General features: G+C 35.5%; 1 protein-coding gene across 1 annotated transcript in view; it reads right to left on the bottom strand.

The window, feature by feature from the left end:
- Positions 1-22768, bottom strand: part of LOC126964804 (thyroid transcription factor 1-like) — a 71222-nt gene extending 48454 nt beyond the window's left edge. The window contains exons 1-2 of the mRNA XM_050808077.1: positions 22509-22768; positions 14476-14675 (exon numbers count right to left, since the gene is read on the bottom strand). Of these exons, the coding sequence (XP_050664034.1) occupies positions 14476-14675; positions 22509-22735 (427 nt within the window). The 5' untranslated portion in view covers positions 22736-22768. The remainder of the gene's footprint in view (positions 1-14475; positions 14676-22508) is intronic.
- Positions 22769-23062: the final 294 nt, after the last annotated feature.

The raw sequence follows: 23062 nt of genomic DNA, 5'->3' as shown, positions 1-23062 counted from the left end.
GCGAATGTTGCCATCGCAAAACAAACGAGTCCGCAAATTGTGCGTGCACAAACATTGCCAATAATAGCGGTATTGTGTTACCCCCTGCCGACAGCACCAGGGGTACTTCTTGATCCGAACGTGATGCGATATGGGGGCAATTCGAGCCTATTTTTACAAGTAATTGCATATTTTGTTAAACGATAATCATACTTTAATATTCAGCAATAATTTGACTATTAAGATGAGTAAGGTGTGAGAAAAGTAGTTGTAAGTTTTAGTGTACACAATGCGATAATTTAAGGTAAATATGTAAAAGACAGCAACAACAGCCTGTTTATGCCATGTTTGACTTAACTCAGACCACTTCTGTGGTCAAGACCAGCCTAGCGAAACTCTCTAAGAAAAAAGCGATTCACTCGAATTTATGAAACGTGCAGTCATTGATAAATTGACAAATGACGGCTATAATCTTGTAAAAAACGGAGATAGCCGAAATCCACTACGTTTTAAGCAACTGTTCTCTTTCACACTTAGCCGGATTTATTCTTCGACGTTAATCGTCATCCGGTAATTACTACTATTTCAAACTTATGTCAAATTACTGCACGTTTCAGACTAAACTAAATTTATTTTTTTAATCAGGCAGTCCCGCCTCTTGTTACGTAGTATTTACATCCCCTTTGGCCAAGACAGCAGAACTGTCGAACTGAACAATTGAATTCCAACTAAAATTATGAATTATTTTTTTTTACGTTTGGACTGTTGTTTTTGATTTTCCTTGATAAATTACATACTGAAATCTTTCTAGGAAAGCATTTGATGTAAGTATTTGTGTACCGCATAAGAATCCTTTTTGTGTTTTGATAGCCCTTAGCGTTGGTATAGGCGCTTTAAAATTCTCGGTAGAGTTCTTCCGAAAATCTCACGGTAGGCAATTTTTTTCAATTTCGCGCTTTTTAGCTAGAAGACAATATAAGGCCAAACTCAGCACACTCACACGAAGAATCCAAGTTATCTCGATATAATTATGTACATAAACAAAGGACAGCTATCCACAACTATTTCCCAAAGTAAACGAACGAACAAATCGAAGAGTAAACATTTCGCGGCGTTCCATTTTCCTCAATGTTGCCAGTAGAGTGCAGACAAACTGCGCTGGCCTGCGCTTGACGTGTCCACTCGCATTAGCCTCGCCTTCATCTAAGTGTCACACACTTATTTTCCCCACGGCAGTTTTAATTTCAACTGACCGTGTACAAGTGGTACTGATGCTTTGATGTACGACACAGGTAACCGGATTTCAGTACGATTTAATTACTTTGACTTGATTAAAGTTGAAACCTTTGGTAGTAATATATTTTGGTGCATAAAATGTTTCCGCTTTGATGAGCACCCTAGATCACATAGGTACCTAAATAACTAACGTTAAAAAGGGTTTTTTTCGAGTTTCAAGATTAATTAAAAATGAATATTTAGTTACCTTATTTATTATGTGTAGTATTATTTTATCTTCTAATTAGACTGATATATAATTGAAATGGGGTCATATTTATAATATAGTTAACGATTCGATAATTTTAAAATTACATAAAATCATAAATAAACACAACAACATTACAAATCCCAGTAAGGTGTCGACACACGATACAATTAGGATCGTAAGACGTTTCTCTTGAGTGGAGAGCGTTGTATTTGTCCAACGATATTTCACTTGCATCGCATTACACAATGATTTTAACCGGAGCCTTCGACTGCATCGACCTCTAGTTATTTGCGGACGTGAGGCTCTGTGTTTACTTAACCACAACTCTAGTGGTGGACAAACATAGGATGGCTCGTTCGGAATTGCTTATTTTGTCTCTGCCTACATAGCTCCCATAAACAGGTAGGTACCAGTCGGGCGTGCCGCAGGGTAGCGCTCTATGGCGACTACTTTAACATTGATAATAAATCGGTTAACGGATCTCGAGAGGCTGTTTTTGTGGTGGTTAACCTTACTGATCTAATCACATGAATAAGGAAATAAGTAATGTTTGTTTACTACTCCTTTACATTTATTGTGTAATTTGCGGTTATGTGTGAAAATGACATTTAACATTATTCGAACACGGTTTTATAAATTTCGAAGGGCTTTATTTCAATGTTACTAGGGCGATTGTTCAAATATGCAGTTCCTCGTTCACATACATAATATTATAGGCAAAACGTTATTTGTTATATTAACTATCTATTTACATCAGTGAATTAAGTTACCTATTACATTTCTATCAAGAGAAAGTACATAGAGGTAGTAACAAAAAGATTTCTAATCACATAATAAAACACGATTCGTATAGTATCTACTCTTCAATCTGAGTGGCCAGAACCAACACAATTATCATATTATAACAACTAGAACACTGTTTTAGGACACCTCATGACTGCCCAAAAATACTTGCAACGTTTTCAGTTGACCACGTTACACTCAATTACTATTGAAAGCTAACACCTGTAAAAGAATGTTAAAAGCAATTTTGTTTAAAAATATTTATAAGATTTACGCAATCAGCGTCACGAATCACATGACTAGTGACAAATAATGAACAAACGTCATCAACACAAATAATAAACTTGAACATGATATAATACTTCGAGTGTTTGACTCTTAGAATTATTATACGGAGATTAATATTAAAATTTATTTTCCTAATTACGAGTTAAAACGGAATTAAAATAAATGAAATAGTGATACCTAGCATACAACCTCGAAGGTATATTATATTGTCAAAGCCGGCAGTCGCAAATATGTTACGGGGGAGCGGTAGTACCGATACAGTGCTTTCCCTTATACTAATGAACTTTGTGATGGAGGACTTAGTGAAATCGATCATCTGATAGGCTTATTTAGTGCCCTAGAGCTAAAACGTATACCCATACCTGCAAAGGTGTGGAAATCGCGACTGTTAAATAGAAACCCTCCAGGTCACATCATGTCTTCCTAGAGCTATACACCTCACCTTCAAACAAGAGGATACAGGTAGAGCAATGTTTTGTTCTTAAGTAAGTAATAACGGCACTTTAAGGCACTCCGCTCTAACCATATTTTGTTCCTTAAAAATGTATTGATATGAGACTCTCGGCATGTATTGATATGAGACTCTATGCAATTTGAATGAAATAACGGCTTCAAGTTTAAATTTAATATCGGAGGGACAAGACTATCATTATAACTATATCTTTTGAAAAACACTAGAATGGGAAATCAAACGCGAGTAATTAGTCTCAGGAATTTTAAAAATACTGAAGTGAATGGTCGATATAAACTTTATGTACTTTTTACACTCTACTATAGGTTTAATCGCAAAGATAACGTTGAATTTGCTAAAGAATGACAAAGGCTTTGAAAAGAGAAATTTTCAAGCTGATGCAATGGCGCATATTCCAGAAGACGTTTTAATAGGTAACGGGTAATATATTGTGTTCAAGTGTACAATGTCTGTTTTATGCACAGTTATGAAGATTGTGACATATAAAAACACTTAACTAGGATTATGTGTTGAGACGCGATAAGAAATACGATTCTCTTAATATTTAATATTAATGTGAGTGAATGGCCACTTGTCGTAATATAAAACATGAATGATAAGAAAATTTATTGAATTAGGCGTTACTTTGCGGAAATCCATAATTATACAAATGATTTAAGTTTTCTTTAGTGTTAATTTGTTGATATTGGCGGAATTAACACTAAAGAAAACTTAAATCATTTGTATGAATGATAAGTCAACTAATTCGAAACTTTATTGAGATTTGTTTGTAGTTGTTGAACGACGATTGTTTATAGAGCACTGTTTGAACTTTCACTGACTGTCGAATACTGGGAGCTATATGTCTACAAGTCCAGAAGCCAGCGCCATTTTGAATTACTTTAGCTAAAGCTTGAACCTAGTCTATAGTTTGATAACTGACTTTGAAAGTTATGACCGTTTCTTGTTGGTTCTTAGGGGCAGTTGAATGTGTCATTTCTCCTACTTCCTAGCACTTCCTAGCAATTCCTAGCACTTAAGTACATAATATTGTTATCTACTTCTTATGAGAGTTTTAAAAGGGACTAAAGCTCCAAGTTTTTTTATGTAAAAGGGACATACTTTCAGGTTGGTCCCATTATAGCAAAATTGTATTGGATCGTACAGTCTATGGAGTATGTAGGAGTTGAAATAATACAAATTTATAACGTTTTTAGTTTTTAAAAGATATTATATATTAAGCTTTTGTATACACATTGTAGGTAGGTATTATTTGGTGAAGTGGCACATTTCGTGTAAACTCTTATAAAAAGGACTACCGTTCAAGCAGTGAACGCAGTATAATATTATTGAGATCTGTGCTGTTGAGGCTAATTGCTGTAACTTAGTAATAATTTGTATCTACAATAGTAATTAAAAATTCGCAATTAAATTTATATATAAATTGGAGTGTTTACTGCATGATCTTCTTAATTTTAGTTAATTTTAAAAGTTACATACGTAAAAAAATGTAATTACAGGCGATTTTAACATAAATACACTAGTATGTAATTTCCCGTAAAATTATAACAAGATATTCTGAGGCATTGGCATGTTATAAAAAAAGGTTTTCCTTAGATAATCAAAACAGGTTTGTGTCATATTTGCAAAATTCATGTATTTATGATATTTTAACTAAAAGAGATACAAACAAAATGCAATGATGCGATGCAAGATAGATACAAAAAACAAAATACGAACTTTTTTATCTTGTGTACTGCTTCCCTAAGATTCGTATTAGAGTAACCAATAAATCGTCGTGGCCTAAGTGAATAACTAAAGGGCTTAGAAATTGTAGCAAAGTCAAGTGACAGCTGCGTTTTGAATATAACCGACGTAGTAGCTCAAAAAATAAGAAATATTTTTAACCTACTCTTAAACTTTGAGGATATGCATATGCAAGGCTGTACGTAATTGTGTAGGTAATCTTCTCAAATCAAGTTAAATGTAGCTAGAACATCTTGGTCAATTATAAAAGAAGAAGGCACTTATACACCTATAATTCATGTTTCAGTCTTGAAAACTTCAAATTTTGAGACTGCTGATCCATCGATCATGGTAACTGAATCTAGTAATTATTTTTATAATTTAACAATAATACCTAAATCCAAAAGTTCACCAGCTGATGCTGCTAGGGCTGTAGACTCAGTGCCTAACTCTTTCTTTGTTATGCCATTCAGTGAGCTAGAATTTACAGAAGTAGTTACTACTAGTCACTAAATAATACAAATGCTAAGATTTTAAAGAAGTCCGGAATTGCGAACCTATTGTGTTTTGACTTATCTGGTTAATTTGTCCTTCGAAACAGTTACTTACTCGGATGTGTTGAAAGGGTCACGCACAATATCACTTTTTAAAAAAAGGGGATATATATCTTATTACGGTCCAATAACTCTTATCTCTATCTTTGCCAAAGATTTCGAAAAATGTATGTACCTAAGACTAATGAATAACTGTTTAAAATTTAAAATTATTTCGCCAAATAAATATGGAGTTGAAAAGGGTAAATCCACTTCCCTTGCCGTCTTTGACCTATTGAAGTCAGTGATTGAGAATCTTGTATACAAAAAAAAGGCAACTGTTCTTTATCTTGACATGTCTTAAGCTTTTGATTTCGTAAATAACGATATTTTATTCGGAATGGTGTGGTTGTCATCAGGAGCCCTGCTTTAACTTGGTTTAAATCATATTTAATTGGACACAGGCGATGTACGCAAATAAACGTTATAAAAGTAAAGCAAGAAGTAATATCTCATCAGTCTTCCTTTTCCAACTGTAAAATTGGAGTTCCTCAGGTAACTATTTTGGGTCCTTTAATTTTTATTATTTATATTAATGACTTTCAAAAAATAACTCAACACCGTTCTTTTATGTTTGCTGATGATATGTCGATTCTCATGCCCTCTCATATACTGATAATTTAAATGAATATGAATTGTACATTAACAGTACATTGAAAAATATTATTGATTGCCTTGATAATAATGAATTAGTTGTGAATTTATTGAAAACGAAGCATATCTTGTGTATGTATAATATATGAATTCTTGTTCCACTCGATCACCGCATAGACTGGTTTATGGTCACTGTCCCAAAACAACATTATTCTTAAATAGTGGCTACGCAATGTGTATAAAATTATTCAATCATCTACCTCCAGAAATAAAAAAAAACTCACCACATAAACGATTTTCTCGACTCCTATTTATTTAAATAGTTAATTTACAAAAAAAATCATAGTGTTAAGGATATTTTAAATTTAAGTAAACTTTTTGCATGCTAATTTAAATTAGCCGAATAGAAGACAGTTTAATAAATAATTATGATCTTTAATATATACCTACTGTATTCAATGCAATAAATAAATTTATTTCATTTCATAGAGAAACCACAATTGGCGTCTGAAACTTTTTGATAAAATTTTCACGCGTGGTGGCAGTATCGTTAAGAGACTATAGCCAACCAGATTTAAAATTTTAATGGCGATGGCGATGAAGCCGAAATTCAAGCATTGGAACTGAAAACTAAGTAATACGTGTAAGTAACCTATGAAGGATACGGTACTTTATTTGGACTTATTAGACATAAAAGGCACTACCTATATATAAACTATATTTATATATTAAACGATTCAATAAATTACCGACTTCGATCATATTTTAAAACATGATACCTAGTAACTACAAATTAAATATTCTGTACCTGCAACCAAACAAATGAACTATGAATGTTGTACGTTGGAGTTTAAATTGGCACAAATTTTTGAAGTCGGTATTTTATTATTTATTTTAAAGCTTTTTGTACTAAAAACAAGTATTGAATCAAACCAAAGCGCGTTAACGAAGCCAGAATACGCAAAACTATGACAGTCAGTTTTATAATAATAATGTTATGTTTAAGTCGATGTCAGTGCACCTGTATCAACTTGCTTGTTGCTTCTGTCCGTTCGTCGCCATGGATCAGATTACCTATTGTATAGCGTCATAGATGAGCTACGCAGAAGTGCCACTATAAACGTTGCAGTCCATAATATAAGGCCTCGCATTTGCAACAACTACGTCTTAAGATATGAGGCCTTGACAAAATAAAGCCAGCTAAAGATTTCCCTTCTATTTCACTCTCGGGTATGCACACTCTTTCTCTTTCGTTTCTAAGCATTATTTCGCGATCGTTTGATATTTGTTATAGTCCAGTAATTTATGCTTAAATTAGGTAAGAATCTCGGAATTCGAGATACCCAGCTGTAAGTCTGTAAATACTTGTACATTGACACACCAAAAGTTGTCTCGAAACCTACATATGGTAGGGTGTATGCAACTATTAAATTTCAAGGTCAAAGGTCACAAAAATCGGTTTTTGCGCTTTTTTTGTAAATATCTCATTTCCTATGGGTTTTTTGCTATTTGTATATATTGTAGAATACAAAATTCTCTACTAATTTTGTTTGAAAAAAATTTTTATACGGTGAACACAGCATCACTTCAGGTCAACCGGTGCCTCCGGTCGAAATTTACAGCTGGGTCTGGAATTCCGAGGTGAACTTGCTATAATGACTGGACTATTATGATATGGAACGAGACGAGCAAGACGTTTAGCTGATGGTAATTAGTACCTACGCCTTTGGCCCTACCCACTACAATGCAAGGCCATGATTCTTGAAAAACAAAAATTCTGAGCTGCACTACAATTGCGCTCATCGCCTTGAGACATAAGATGTTAAGTCTAATTTGCCCAGTACCTAACTTATTGTAGCTACGGCGCTCTTCAGACAAAAATAAAATAATGCTTACACATTACTGCTTCACGGCAGAAAAAGGCGCCGTTCTGGTACCCATGGTCTAGCCGGCATCCTGTGCAAAGGAGCCTCCTATTACATTATTTGGATATCGAATATGAATAGGAAAAAATGATGATGAAACCTGCAGTTTTGTAGTTCAGATATAAAATTAGAATTTTTATTTATATGGTAAAAACGGTAGAATTTGAAATGAACTTATGATTGGATAATTTAACACCAATACAGTGTAGTAGTAATATGGATATATTTATCTCATTTGTTTTAGTTTTATGTGTTTATAATATGTAAACCAAAACAATTTATGGTTTCTAATAATTCTAAATTAAAATATTATATTACTCAATAAGAAGTAAAAAATATATTCTCAGTGAAATACTATAACAAATATAGATGTATTTTTATAGGACACAGCTCTATCGCTTTCAATATTTGAGATTAATGATTTTTTTGAAATTTAATTTAATTGCTGAAATCGCAAATAAAAAAGTTAAACTAAAACGTTCAAATAAACCTCTACTATTATTATTAAATAACACATTTTCTTTCGGGCACGTGGATGTTAATATAAATCCTAAACGATATTCATACCGTACTGGTTGGTCTGTGTAAAAAAATAATCTTTGTCTACAAAAAGATCGTAATTACTCTGCGGCGTGTTGGTAGCCAAGCGTGGAGGCTTTATTTTTTAATGCCTAATGGTGTTTACTTACTCACAATAAGCCATGCAATTTGAGACATATTGGCTTTAGCTTATTATATCGGTTAGATTATAAGACAAGTAAGTCGAACCACTTCGTAAATTTTTATAAGCAAACGAGCATTTTGAAATATTGGAAATAAAGAATAAAAACCAAGATTTGTTTCTTGAAATACATACATTTTGTACACCGAGTACTTACCTAAAGAAAAATAAATGAAGGTATTTAAAAAAGCACGTATTCTAGCAAGTATTCTAGTATGATAATTTCATAATCTCTCTTCAAGTACTGTTACTGTTAGTACTGTTGTTTAAGTTCTTATAAAATATAGTTCTTGTCAAATAAGTATTCTTTGCATAGTAGGTATGTCACATATCGCGAAAACGAGATGATTTGTTTGGAATTCTAAACTTTATTTAACTTACTAGTCTAGATCTACCCCGACTGTTGAGTGTTGGGATATTATGTCGTTTAGCAGAAACATGAGAGTATTTGAATACATTTCCCGTGAGGTATTCAAGTTGTTTCAATAATTTATTTTGAACTTTCTCAAGACTGGTAACTTGATATTGCGGGCTCCACACAACTGAACCGACTTCAAGTGGCAGTGCAGCAGGTGATCATAGAGGCCCTTTATATCAATGACCACCTTATCATATTAGCTAAGTGTAAAACCTTTTTATTAACCGACTTCAAAAGAGGAAGAGGTTCTCAATCCGTCGGTATGTTCTTTTTTTATGTTTGTTACATCAAAATTTTCGACTGGGTGAACCGGTTTTGATAATTCTTTTTTATTTGAAAGCTGGTGCTTCCCGTGTGGTCCAGATCTGACAATGACATCCATGAGAAAACCATAAAAGTCTTAAATTTGTTATACGTATGTGGAGGACAAATTTACGAATAACTCAATATCGCGCCAACCGATTTCGATGATTCTTTTTTTATTGAAAATGATATACTTCAAAGATAGTTTGGTTGTGTTTACGAGATCCATGAAAAAATAACATAACTATTCAATTCTTAGGAGCAAATTAACGATACTCTGCCAAGTTCACTAAAAATCAAAAAAATTACAAAAAAACAACCGACTTCAATAACACTATTCCAAAAGCAATAGATATACTATGCACTAAAAAGTATTAAAATAATTGTGTATTTTTATAGAACCTAATTTATTAATCGAATTCTAGTTACGATTATTGTAATTTTTTTCCGTAAGTATCATAGATTAACAATACTGTAGAATTTAATAATCTAAGATAAGAACTTACTACTTTTGATGTCAATTAAAGCCGCTTCTGGCGTTCTAACAGAGAAGGCGACTATCAGTTTTTTGCGATTTAAAAAAAATACCATTACACTACACAAGAACTTTATACATTTTACCTACTTATGTCATTGATTGTGTGTAATTGCAAGCAGTGAATCCTCCTTAAAGAGACCCGAAATTGAATTAAGACAAGTTCGACAAAGCATAAATATTACGTAGGTTTTTTTAATGAAAATAAGGGACGAGACGAGCAGGACGTTCAGTTGATGATGGTAACTGATACACCTTGCCACTTTAAAGTGCCGCTCAGGATTCAGTCACCTTGAGACATAAGATGCTAAATCTCATATGCCCAGTAATTTCACTAGCTACGGCGCCCTTCAGACCGAAGCACAATAATGTTAACACATTACTGTTTCACGGCGGAAATAGGCGCCGTTGTGCAATATGCAAAGGAGACTCCCACTGGTAAATTCAAAAAGGACAGTGGTGATCCAAATATCAAGTTAGTCTCGCCCATATCGTTCTGACGTAAAAATAAATAGGTAAGGTAAATAAAACCCGGTAAGCGTATATAAGCAACCCATTGACTTGTAATTAGGAACATTTTAACCTCACATAAATGGTGTTACAATGTTACAGTTGAAAAGTTACGTAGGTGAATGTGATTGATTTGTCTGTCTATAGCGAGTGTATGCTTATAGAGCCGTGCCTCGACCATAGAGCAGAGATTTTGGTGCGCGCGCATTTTATTGACGTCCGACGCCATGTTGAAAGGCTAATGAGATGAGTGCTACCTAGATGACAGCCAAATTTAATTTGATTACATTTTAACAAATGAAAACTGTCATCAACACGATTTTCCCGCAACTTTATGTGCATTATACATTTATATACAGGTATTACAAATAATTTATAAAAAAAGGTAATGTATCGGTTGGAATCTGATATATATCTAACGGCCATTCCCAATATACTATTTACAGATAGAGATAAATTAGGTACTACCTTCTACTGTCAGTAATTAGCTGTCAATAATCTGAAGCTGTTCAAATATACCCGATAAGTCAAATTTTCGCCTTATATTGGGGCGCGTGAATTGCAATTTCCATACAAACTTCTATCGCTGGTAAGCTATACGTCCTCCCATTGACAGACAGCGTGTACGGATAAGGTGAGTTACCGTCGATAAGTTTATTGGGACAGAAAAGTCAACGATAGTTACGATTTTTTATCTCAAGTAGGCCACAGCCGGAGAAAGACTGAATATTGGGAATGGCCGTAAGAGATTTTCGTATCTTTACATACATTTCGTACCCGATACATGCAAGAAGAAACTAAATTATTATTACAATTTATATGAAAATACCTACTTTTTAATAAATAATCGCATTATTTCAGCTGTTTCGAGGAGACATTAGAAGTGATCTATACATATACTTACATAATAATAAAATCGTATCAAAGTAAAAACTTCACATTGAATATTTTTACGATATGCATACGAAGATACGCTTAGATCGTAGATCGTATCGTCGAGATAAGTTTAGAAAGACTATGACAGCTGTGATAACGTCTAAAAAAATGAGTATAGAATTAACCTCTATTTTGAGGAATTCACACACAAAGTGTCGTACAAATCGCAGTGTAAGTAGTAAAACGTAGCTTGTCACGCACACTAAACTAATATTCCTGGCCTGCTTTTATCGGCATCAAACAGGAAGAGAATCTATCTACGAGTATACATATATTTTATCTAAGATATCTTCTTCGTTTGCTGTGTGTTCTATGTACAAACAATAGCGAAGCCAAAAGTCTGTACGTATGCCCAGGCAAAACACAAAAACTACTGAATAGATTAAATTCAAATGTTCCATGAATATTACACAAGGTCGGGTATATGAGCTATATAATTATTATCACGTTAGATGCAGGCATAGTATTTTTGCTGCGGACGACACGAAAGAAACTAGTTTTTCCATATAAACGTGCTCGGCTTGTAAACGATGCAGGGACTCGAATCTGCGACGTCTCGGGTTCCGTCTGAGCGTTCTTCCAGTTGGAAGAACGCAGAAGAAGAACTCAGTTGAGCCAACCTTTTTCAGTGACGTATTGTTGGTAAATCTTTGTATGCCTTGTTCAACTCTCAGGTTGTGACTTCATATTCAGGATAAAATATAATGGAATAATAACGAAATAATTTACAGTTGATAATAACCTGCTCAACCCCAATATTTGCATATTAGGATATTGACTTGAGATGTCGCTCTTTCAAATCTAAACAATTTGTTATTTTTAAAGTGATATACTTCACTTCCCACATTTTTTAATTCTAGATCAATATTTTTTTCTAAATATGGTGATGGTGGATTATAACTGGTGAGTTACTCTCTGTGAAACCCGTAACAAAACAAGGAAGACTGAAAATAACTCGACACAGTTACACATTCCTTCCCAGCTACTAAAATTTTGTTTTAAGTTTTAGAAGAGGAATCAAATAGATACGTACGATATGTTGATTTTTGTGTTTTTTAAGCAACATTTTTTAGTCAGAGCTGTGCAGTTGTCCTTATAGTAATGATTGTTGTCTCGACCGCGGTAGCGGCCATTCTTTAATGCAATACGTTTTCGACTATATCTTCTTGATTTTTTAGCCTACATCAAAATTATTTTCAAATAAGACCAATATCACCATTATCTGTGTACGCTAGAGTACTTCGAATAGTGTTCAAAACGGCTGCATCCATTCCAATTCCAATCCGACAACAATTAACATTACGTAATAAATAGTTTCTACCCATTTAGATTCAAAAAAATTATCGGAGCTTTAGTTGTGGTTATGGTACTGATTATAGTGTCGCCTGCGTTAACGCGAAGGTTATTGTTTTAGAATTCTTAAATCTGAGAAAGCTCTCAGTAAATTAGACATCTTAAGCCTTTTTCGATCCTACTTTGATCACTTATATTTTATAAATGTAACTCAGAAAAAAATTGCTCTAATGACTTGCTGCCACCCGCTTCTTGGCCAGTTTATTATTTAGCTGGAGCAAGCCACGTAGAGCTGGCCGTGGGAAAAATAGGGAGTGAGAAATATAAGGTAGCATATATTTGGAATATATGCCTGCTACTACTACTACCTTTAAGGTTTGACCCTGAGATTTGTTGATAGTAATTGAAAATTCACGTCTTAATGGTAACTGCATCCGGTTAAAATTGATAACTCCCCGGCACGCAATCGTCCGACCGCCTGCGCGCCCGTCGCTTTCGTCTGACACCGGACCGCAATATAATATCGCGCACTCGGTTGTTTATCGTCATTGCCATAAGTATTCAAACGTTTTTCTAAATAATGTAGTGTAAAAGACAAAGCTTATCTACTTTAAATACCAGATTCAATAAAAGCATGTTTTTGATATAAGGATAAATAATTTGTTACTACCGTGTGCGTTAGAAATACATCAATATTTTTTATTGAATTTATGGTTCACTATTTTGGCAATTATGGCTTAAACATAAAATATAAATCTGTTTAGAAGATAGATAAGACTGTCGCGGGCTTTTGTAGGACTATTTAAGATAAACATTTAATTATATCTATATTTGTAACTCCTATGGTTTATGCGACGCATGAATAGCTCGCAGATGGCAGTTTTTTTCCTACTTTCTTAAGACTTATCGTATTATTTTGGATAATTCACACTATACCTTTATAAATTATAGCCTATGTGTTATTCTGATGTGTAAGCTATATTATTGTAAAGTTTCATTAAAATCCATTCTGCAGTTTTTGCGTGAAAGAGTAACAAACATACATTCTTACAAACTTTCGCATTTATAATATTAGTAGGATTTAAATGTTATATTCAACAAATAACAAGAGCCGAAATACGATACGATAAAATAAATGTTTTGGAGCAAAAACAACACCAAACTTATTACACTCATAGGTACTTACTTACTAACGACCCCTATAGCCCAGTGGTTAGTGACCCAGCCTACCTACTCAGCTCCCGATCCTGGGTTCGAATCCCGGTAGGTGCAACATTTATATGATGAATCTGAATGTTCGTTTCCGTGCCATAGATGTTTATATGTATTTATGTATGTTTAAGTAAGTATATTGTATTAAATATATCGTTGTCTTGTACCCATAGTACAGGCTATGCCTAGTTTGGGGCAAGATAATTTGTGTAAGAGTGTGTCAATATTATTATTACTACTCAAGATTATTTTTATGTTGTTAAATTTATTATTTATTTACGTACTTACCGTATTTATATTACTGTATTGTACCAAAACTTTACTAGCTCATTTAATTATTTATTTGAATTTGTAGGGGTTAAAGAGATTATCATTATTAAGCTACGCGTGGGGATAGATATAAATTTCAAAATGCAATGCGTGCTCTCAAGAAGAGAACGGAAGAGATGACGAGCAAACCATTATATAGAGAATGTACCTATAAGTGTTTGTAGGTGAAACTAGGACCTAAACACATGTTCGGATTTGGTACGGCCGGACTATATGAGCGCCTCGCATTAATTGGCCCGCCGTCGGACACGGTACGGATAATGCGATATACCATCGTATATGGCCTGGTACCACACCGCGTCTGAAGGTTCGCTCGTACCAAATCCGACCATATGTTTAGGCTATAAAAATAAAAAATAATGAGCGACTCACTGGCAAACCTGGGGTCGTTCGAGGCTGGGTACCAGCTGGCGCCCCGCATGTCACCATAGTGCGGCAGGTCGGTGGGGCCGCAGCCGTAGCCCTGCACGGGGGCGCCCCCGTACAGGGGCACCGCGTACGGGTTAGCAGCCATCCCGCAAGAGGCCGCTGGCCCCAACGGCGAATTAATGCTGCTGCCCGATGAATTCGATCTGAAACGGAAAACTCTCTATACTTCTATGCTTACCTCTGTCACTATTTCTCATTATGTGAGAATAGTGAAAGTTTTGCCAGGGGGAGGCTCCTTTACACAGATGCAGAAATGTGTAAACTTCACTGTGTTTCGGTCTGAAGGGCGCCGTAGCTAGTGAAATTACTGAGCAGATGAAACTTAACATCTTATGTCTCAAGGTGACGAGCGCAATTATTGTAGTGCCGCTCAGAATTTTTGGGCTTTTTAAGAATCCTGAGCGGCACTACAATGTAATGGGCAGGGCTTATTAATTACCAGGAGCTGAACGTCCTGCACGTCTCGTCCCATATTTTCATTAAAAAAATGTGATTTTCGGATTGTTGGCTCGGTTTTTTGAAAAAACCATTTTGACATATTATTCCAAATACTATACGTTTTAAATAAATTATTATTATCGTCCGAATAAATCACGTACCTTCACCAAAACGCAATGCCCTTAGATAGAAAAAAATGTATTGAGAACCGTTGATTGGATTAGTTATTATCATCTGTTTTAACTCCATGGTTGAAAATGGATGCGAAACCTGAAGTATACGTGTGTATGTGTATATATGTGTGTCGTAATTATTCATACAAGACAGAAAATAACATAACAATATGAGCCTATTGCTCATCCACAGAAAATACAACATTTGAAAATAAGAAAAACAGTCAGGTATATATCTTACAAAAAGAGTAGCGGTAGGTATATATATATCTCTTTACAACGCACATAATATTATAGGCATGTTACAGAAACACTGGGAGACGCACAATGCTGATACACTTCTAGACTACGCCAAGGGTTTCACAGAGCACTGGATTTCCACATTGCAGCTCAGCACTTTTAGGCGGCCAAATGTTTCAAGTATTTTTGTATGGTAGAAGCGGACACTAGACCGTACGGGTTAATGTTAAGTGATCACCGCCAATTAGAAAATGTGCACAGAAACAGAGATGAAAGCAATACTAAATATTATATATGACAATATAATTATTACACCTTTAGCGATCACTCTATTACTCACACCCTGCTCACACCCCATTCAATCAAAGCTAAAAATTTAAATTAGTCCTTCCATTGTTTTTTAATCAGTAAGGCACTTAAAGGAGTAGGTATATACTATCGAAACGCAGTTCTGACCTACATCATCTGATCAATCTTCCTCGAGTGAGACCTTGGTAAAAAACGAGATGATTCCACGACGTGCTAGTGCAAGAAAAGAAGTTTCTAGAAAACACGCGCTTGTGGATTGCCAGGCATCAACGTCATGCGCGTGAATATTTTATTTTGACGTGATGTCTAGATTAAGCTGCTGATCAAGAAACAAGGAGATAACTTTGTCATTTATGGTTTGAGAAGAAGCTGATGAAGTGTGAAGTGAAACTGGAAGTCCCGCAAAGAGTTGGAAACAGTACTCAATGTGAGACTGTATTTGCGCCTTAGGTAGTTGCAGGCGGTGGTTTTAAAGGGAATTACTGTCTCGCCTTACTGAGTACATCAAGCTTTTTTAAAGTATTTAGGCCTTATCTTTCAAGTGACCACGAAACTGAATATCGCTCGATATACATGTCGACGCCAAGCATGCCAATACAGGCTGTGGCAGTTAGAGGAGTGATCTCGAGGGGATACAACAAAAGGAGACTTTTAAGCGATTAACGCACAAACTTGTGTCTTCTTAAGGTTAAACTGTACTAAATTTCTGACACTGCATATAATATCGGCAACGCTCCTGCGTTTCCTCTGGTTTTGAAGGAGACTGTGATCACTTAACATCAAGTGGCCTGTACCTTCGATTCTCCTCCTCTTTTCAAAACATACAAAAAAAACTAGTCTCGATTTCAGACATACTTAGGTCCCTACGTTTTTCTGTTTTGTTTAAATATATATATATTAATATTAAGTACCAACCAACTGTAAATAGTGTTCTAAACCACTATAGTAATAAAAAGTGGGAAAAATGATAAGTAGGTAGGTAAAGATGTAAGTAATCGATTCAACTGTAGCCAACATTTACGATAACGAGATTAGTTTTGTTGTAATAACCACTATTGGTAAAATTAGGCGTTACTTGAGTATCTGCCTACCTAAATAACCTAGGCAAACCTTGGTACTTGTCAGTTGGTAGGTACCTACTAAACAGGTAGAATAAATGGTTAAAATTTTCAAAATGAACAAATAATCAATTTAAAAGTATTTTTAGTTATAAGTACTACAACAGCTAAAACACCTCACGCCAGACAACGCATTTTTTTGTACGACTACCAAACTCATAACGGAACTAAGAATGGACTCCTCAAAATGTGCAAATTCATGTTAAAATGACTTCTTGAATGACCCAAATATGCCACACGCATCACCGTTGCCCGTCATGGCGTCACCTCGAACAAAACCCCAGATTATCTGCCTAATCCCTATTTACACAATTTAATCTCCCGTTACCCCTTAACTTAACAACCCATCTATTCTCCATTCAATAAATTCACACGATTTTAAGCTTTGCGTTAGAATAATTCCTCTTTGGTGACATGGGGTGTCATCAACATTAACGTTTGACAAATTAAATTTTGACAGAGCGGGAAAATTGGCGGCAAATTTATAGGAATTAATTGGAGTTAATTTTATTACATCCGCGTTGTTATCGTTTCATTACAGTGTTAAAAGCTCCTCAGAGTTTTAAGAGGATTACAATCTTAATTATTAGCTGTTCGATAGAAAAGCAGGATATTCTTTATAAAAATATAACCCGCATAATGAAAAAGGCAAAAGGAGCCAACTAGCGTATACCATCATTTAGACGTCCGAATACCTATAACTATAATCCTTAGATTAAGGATTGGCCTCCGCTGCGCTCCAACTATGTAGATACCGCACTACCTAAGAACAATAGCTTTTTTATTACGGCCACCAATGACGTTTAATATATAGAACGTCATTGACGGCAACTATTAGATGCTTCTGTGCGTGGCATCTTGACAGTCAATGGCATCTATCAAACTTTGTAACAAACTTCTTATTTATTGCAGTATTATTTTTACAAATTTTTACCACTTACTCAACGCGGCATTTTAGTTTCAATTATTATTAAAGTTTAACAGAACATTTGACACGTCAACGTCACACATTGTTCGAGACTGGCTCGAATACGCCCACTTGGGAGTAGTATTAAAAACCGCACTTGCAGCTACGCCTGCAGTATCTAGTTGGAGCGCAGCGGAGACCAATCCGTAATTTCAGACTATACCTACTACTTACCTACCACAGTACAATACCTAATGATAGTAAGGTAATAATGTGGTAAGTATATTTAAATGTTTTAATTAATTTACCACATACTAAGCCAGACTTATTTCAAAACTAAGTACATCACCGCCATTTTTTTAATATTTTACATAGCTAGAATCACAGTAGGTCATCAGCGTTCTAAACTTTTGCAATGTAACCATGTGAAGTCTTGTAAAGCATTTATTATTTTATAAGTACCTACTCAATATTCGTACTGTGCTTGAATTTTAAATGACATAAGGTGTCGCGCAAGAGGATGTAAACATTTGTAAGTGGCAATGCTCTCGCGCTTCCACAGACTATACACTATTTGGCAAATGTCAATGTACATAATGGCAAACAAGTTTTTAATGTACGCGTGAATATTTTAAATGTAATTTGTGACCCATCTTAAGTTGGAATTCTTGTGCTAAGTCAATGCTTGAGAGTAGCATTATACTGATAGCTTTGTAGAACATTTTTAAACGGCTTTGCTTTTAGAAATAAAAGAAGTAACTTAATACAATATACGTTCGGAACTGCTTTAAGTTTTATTAATTCGCTGTACTGTCGGTTTGTTTGTTGGTCAAAAATATGATTAACTAACGAACTAGGATATTTATAACTAACTAGGTTTTATTTTAATATTATAGATACCGATTTTTAAAGCTGGAAATAACAGTAAGTACCCGTTTAAATAATAAAGACTGAAAAAATAATTTAATCGAACGTTCGCTGGGCTTGAAACACTATTAAACAAACATAGCTTATACTTTGAAGAATGTTTTATTATGAATAAGACGCTAAGTAAATAGATATAATATTAATTTAATTGACATTTCAATATTAAAATCTTAATATAGGGAACTTGGATGGACAGAATTAGCTCATGAGGCCATTTCCCTAACCGACGGGCTCAAGCTGTTTTTACATCTACTCTCAACAATTATCATTATTGCTGTTATTTTATTGTTTGGTTTACCTTGCGAAACAATTAATATGGCTGATATTATTTGATGTTAACATCAACTTTATACCTCCAAGGTATCAATAAAGGAAATAACTGAGTACGTACCTAGGTATAGAAATACAAAATACAGAATGAATAGAGTATGAAGCTAACAAAATAAAGACGCGGGAAACACGCATTTGAGGTAAGTACGTAAGTAAAAAAAAATAGCATAGGGTGCTTGCATACACTTGACACTACCGGGTATTGGACTAAAACAATCGCTTATCCTGAAGATTCTGATAAGAAAAATTGGACAGATTAATCCTTGACCAGTGTGCAAATTTACAAATTAATCCGAGGTTTTGAAGGGGTCGAAAAAAAATCCGTAACATACAAACAGACATACATACTAAGCTAATAAAAGTGAAACAGACTGTTTAAATTATTGTACTGTCAACGGACATTGATAAAAGTTTCAAATTAATCCAAAATTTTAAGGTGGATGAGAATCATGTTTATAGTAGGCATCCGTTAGTACCTAATAGATGTATTGTGTAGATACTAACATACGTATGACGCTTATAAAGGCGTGTAATAAATACACACATTTTATTATAAGGTCTTTGTTTGAGGCTCTTTTACGCCTAAACCACTGATTGTATCGACATGAAAGTACCACCATTCGATGCGAAATTTATACTAGATGGTTTATGGCTACTTATTTTTTTTTTGTATTTGTAAGATGAATAAAGTTTAATTTATTACCTTTTAAAATTCGCCCAGCGAAGCGGGCGGGAACGGCTAGTTGAAGCTATATATCAAATAACGCAATCTGAAGACTGCCTACGGTAGGTCACTAGAGTATGGTAAAATTTAATGAATCAAATTAAACTTAAACTTTAGCACTAGTGCTATATTTATGTAGGTTCTTAACGAGGTAGACCCTGCCTAGTTGCCTATATGGTATGCACGCCCCTCATGTATAGATAGGACAGCAAAACACCATTTTAACCTAAAGAGCTAAGTTATGGATATTATTGTTTGGTTAACAGGTATGTATTTATACCAACTTATTTTATAGAAGAGGATGACAAACGAGTATACATAGTGGTCGTATGATGTTACCTATATGGGCTATAAGGGCTTTGGTCCCATATAATAGCCCTTACTCTCTTGTGATACCAGCCTAATCAATAATCAGTTGCCGACCAATATAACGCGTCGAATAAACTTAGGTACATCACGGACTAGTAAAAAAAGAAGGACTCCGTGTCACCTTACATTACAGTGAAGCACCAAAACAAGCCGGTAAACGAGTAAATACATAGCCCCACGCACACGCTTACACTAATACAAGCCGATCGGCCGCCATTATAAGATTTGCCAGCGTCTGTGACGGATCAGTTTTCGTCGCAATAAAATATTTTAAAAATGCCGTCGTGTGTTGTGTAAAAGTGTAAAAACGATACAAGAAAAGTATGTGTGGCCATATATGATTATTTAAGGGAGAAAAAATTGTATCACTAGTATCCCCCCTAACCGCACACACACTAGCATAACGGTGCTTCACTTGCTAATATCACGGCGTGGAGTCCTTTTTTTTTACTCGTCTGTGAGGTACATATGAATTCGAGAACCGGAGTCTCCGTGGTCAATAATTCTACCTACCTAGTTTGACCTATTGAATGACCAACGTGGACGCTTCAAACATCTTATAATAATCATAATAAACAAAAACTACTATCGTCCAGATATTATTATCTATAGGTTGGCTATTCACTTAAAATTTGAAGGTCTGTACCGGTGGGTTATATGATAATAATTTACCAATCTTAGATGATATAAAAACAATAGCCGACAGTAACAGTACCAAAGAGTAGCCATAAATAGAACCGAATGGAAAAAGTTGGAAGAGGCCAAAAAGTTGTCAAATCAGGACAAATAGGTGCAGATGCCGGTTTAATATTAAATACTTTATGTAAAAAAATATAACTGCCTATATCTTAATAAAGAAGTATATTATTATAGATAGGTACCTAATAAGAATGAACTGACCGAAAATATTTGTTTGGTATATAATAATTATTAGGCAGTAGGTAGGTAGGTAAGTTAGTAAATTAATTTATTGAACATCACATAGAGCTATGTTCTACCTACTTAAAAATACCTAGATATTCTGCATAGCAATATTATTATATTTTAATTCACTTCACTTGATGTTAGGTGATCACCTCATATTTTAACAATTTCACGGATAGCTACTTATGTTGCTATTAGGTACCTACTTTTATTCTGTGCCAAAGTTAGAAGACTATAGTCAGAAGAATATAGTCTCATTATGAAAGTGTTTTATGAGTAGGTATGTAGGTAAATGAGTACCTAGGTAATTCACTAATGATAAACACCAAAAATAGTAACTAAAATGTAAAGGCACTCATAGGCAGTAAAATTTAGTTTTTTAAGATTCACAAAAATATCTAATCTATGATATATTATTTAAAATATAGGTAACTTTAAATCACCTATGTAATAACTTTGATTTTTCTGAAACTTGAACATTTCAAGTTCTTAGATAGGTAGGTATTTAATAAAACATAATTTGCATGGGGTACTAATTAATGTTATTTAACATGCTTATAATTTAAGAATCTGTTACCAAAATCCTACTTAGGAAGTACCTCGGTACCTACTTGCTAAATATTTTATAAAAGTATCAAGCATCTACACACGCGACCTTCTTAACTATGTGAATAAAAAAAAAGTTATAAAGCAAGGCTATCTATACTGCTGCAATAGTTTGAAATATAGTCTATATTACTTGATACTTAGTTACAATTTAGAGAAATTTATGGTAGTAAGTCAAAACTCTCCATAATAGTTAATACAATAATTGCACTTAAAATAAAAAACATCACTTACTGAACACCTTCATTCTTCCACTATCCACTTGAAATACCAAGTTTGAGATCGCGAATATAAAAAAAAAATTGTATACTGTCAAAAATATTGACTAAGTTCCAAGAATACTAAGTGTAACTACTTAATAATACTAAGATAAGGTTGTAGAGTTACTCGGGTGGCAAGAAGTTTTAAGACGACTCTTAAGAATTAAATAAAATATTTTTTAACTGGTACCTATTATCGATAATTGAATATACATCGAATACCTAATGCTTAATCCGCGAATATTGCTAATAAATAAAAAGTTGAGTTTGATAAACTTCTAAGTGTCACTTGATTCTAGGAGAAGTTAAGAGAAAAACAGCAAAGTCCACATTGACATACGAGTGGATGTAGTATACTTAGATAGTATAGGTATAGAACGCGGGCACTAAGTCCTGGGGCACTATATACTAAGCCATCTGCCGAGATGTAGCAAGACAAGATAGTCGAGGTCCGGTTCGCGAGTAAGCTAAGTGGCGGAACGCATCGAGTCGATTGACAGCAGCACTTGACCGGTGATCACAACATACCTGCACAGACAAACGTCACCGAACTATATCCTTCTAGGAGCGCGACTCGAGTGCCCTCGAGACCTTCGGCCCACTCGAAAAATCAGCGGGTGTAGTCCCCCCACTCCGTATCGATCCACGCACCTGTAGGGCGACGGTGGGTTGTTCGCCAGTTCCAACTTGCGGTACTCCTCGATGGGCGACAGGATGTCGGTGACGGAGAAGGGCGTAGAGTGCTGCAGATGCAGCTGGGACAGGTTCTGCTGCAGCAGCGCCGACTTGGGCGACAGGCTCATCGCCAGCTCGGCAGCGCTCAGCTCCGGCAGCGCCTCCGCCGGACACGGCGAGTAGCCGCCGCCCTCCGCGGACATCCGACCGATCGACACTCGACGCCACTCCACGGCTCAGCCTCTAGTGGCTCTCGGGGCGAGAGTGGCACGCGAGGCGCTCGCAGCCGCCGCGCACACTCAAGAGGCGCCGCCCCCTGTGCCCGCGAGAGGGCGGTGCCTCCGTTCATTGGCCAGGGCGGCCTGCCGCCGGGCCGATGGTGGCGGCCTGCGGGTGCGGGCTCAGTCAGTTGGTCGCGTCCGCACTCCGTGCATAGCGCCGTGGCATCAGTACCGGCTGCGTCGCCGTAGTGGGGGTGACTGGTGACTGGTGAGCGCGCCCCGAGCCGCCGAGCGTGAGCAGGCTCGGCT

This window comes from Leptidea sinapis, chromosome 6 (assembly GCF_905404315.1).
Source record: "Leptidea sinapis chromosome 6, ilLepSina1.1, whole genome shotgun sequence".
Classification (NCBI taxonomy): domain Eukaryota; kingdom Metazoa; phylum Arthropoda; class Insecta; order Lepidoptera; family Pieridae; genus Leptidea; species Leptidea sinapis.
Note: the sequence above shows the minus strand (reverse complement) of the source record. Positions and strands in the feature narration are given on the sequence as shown.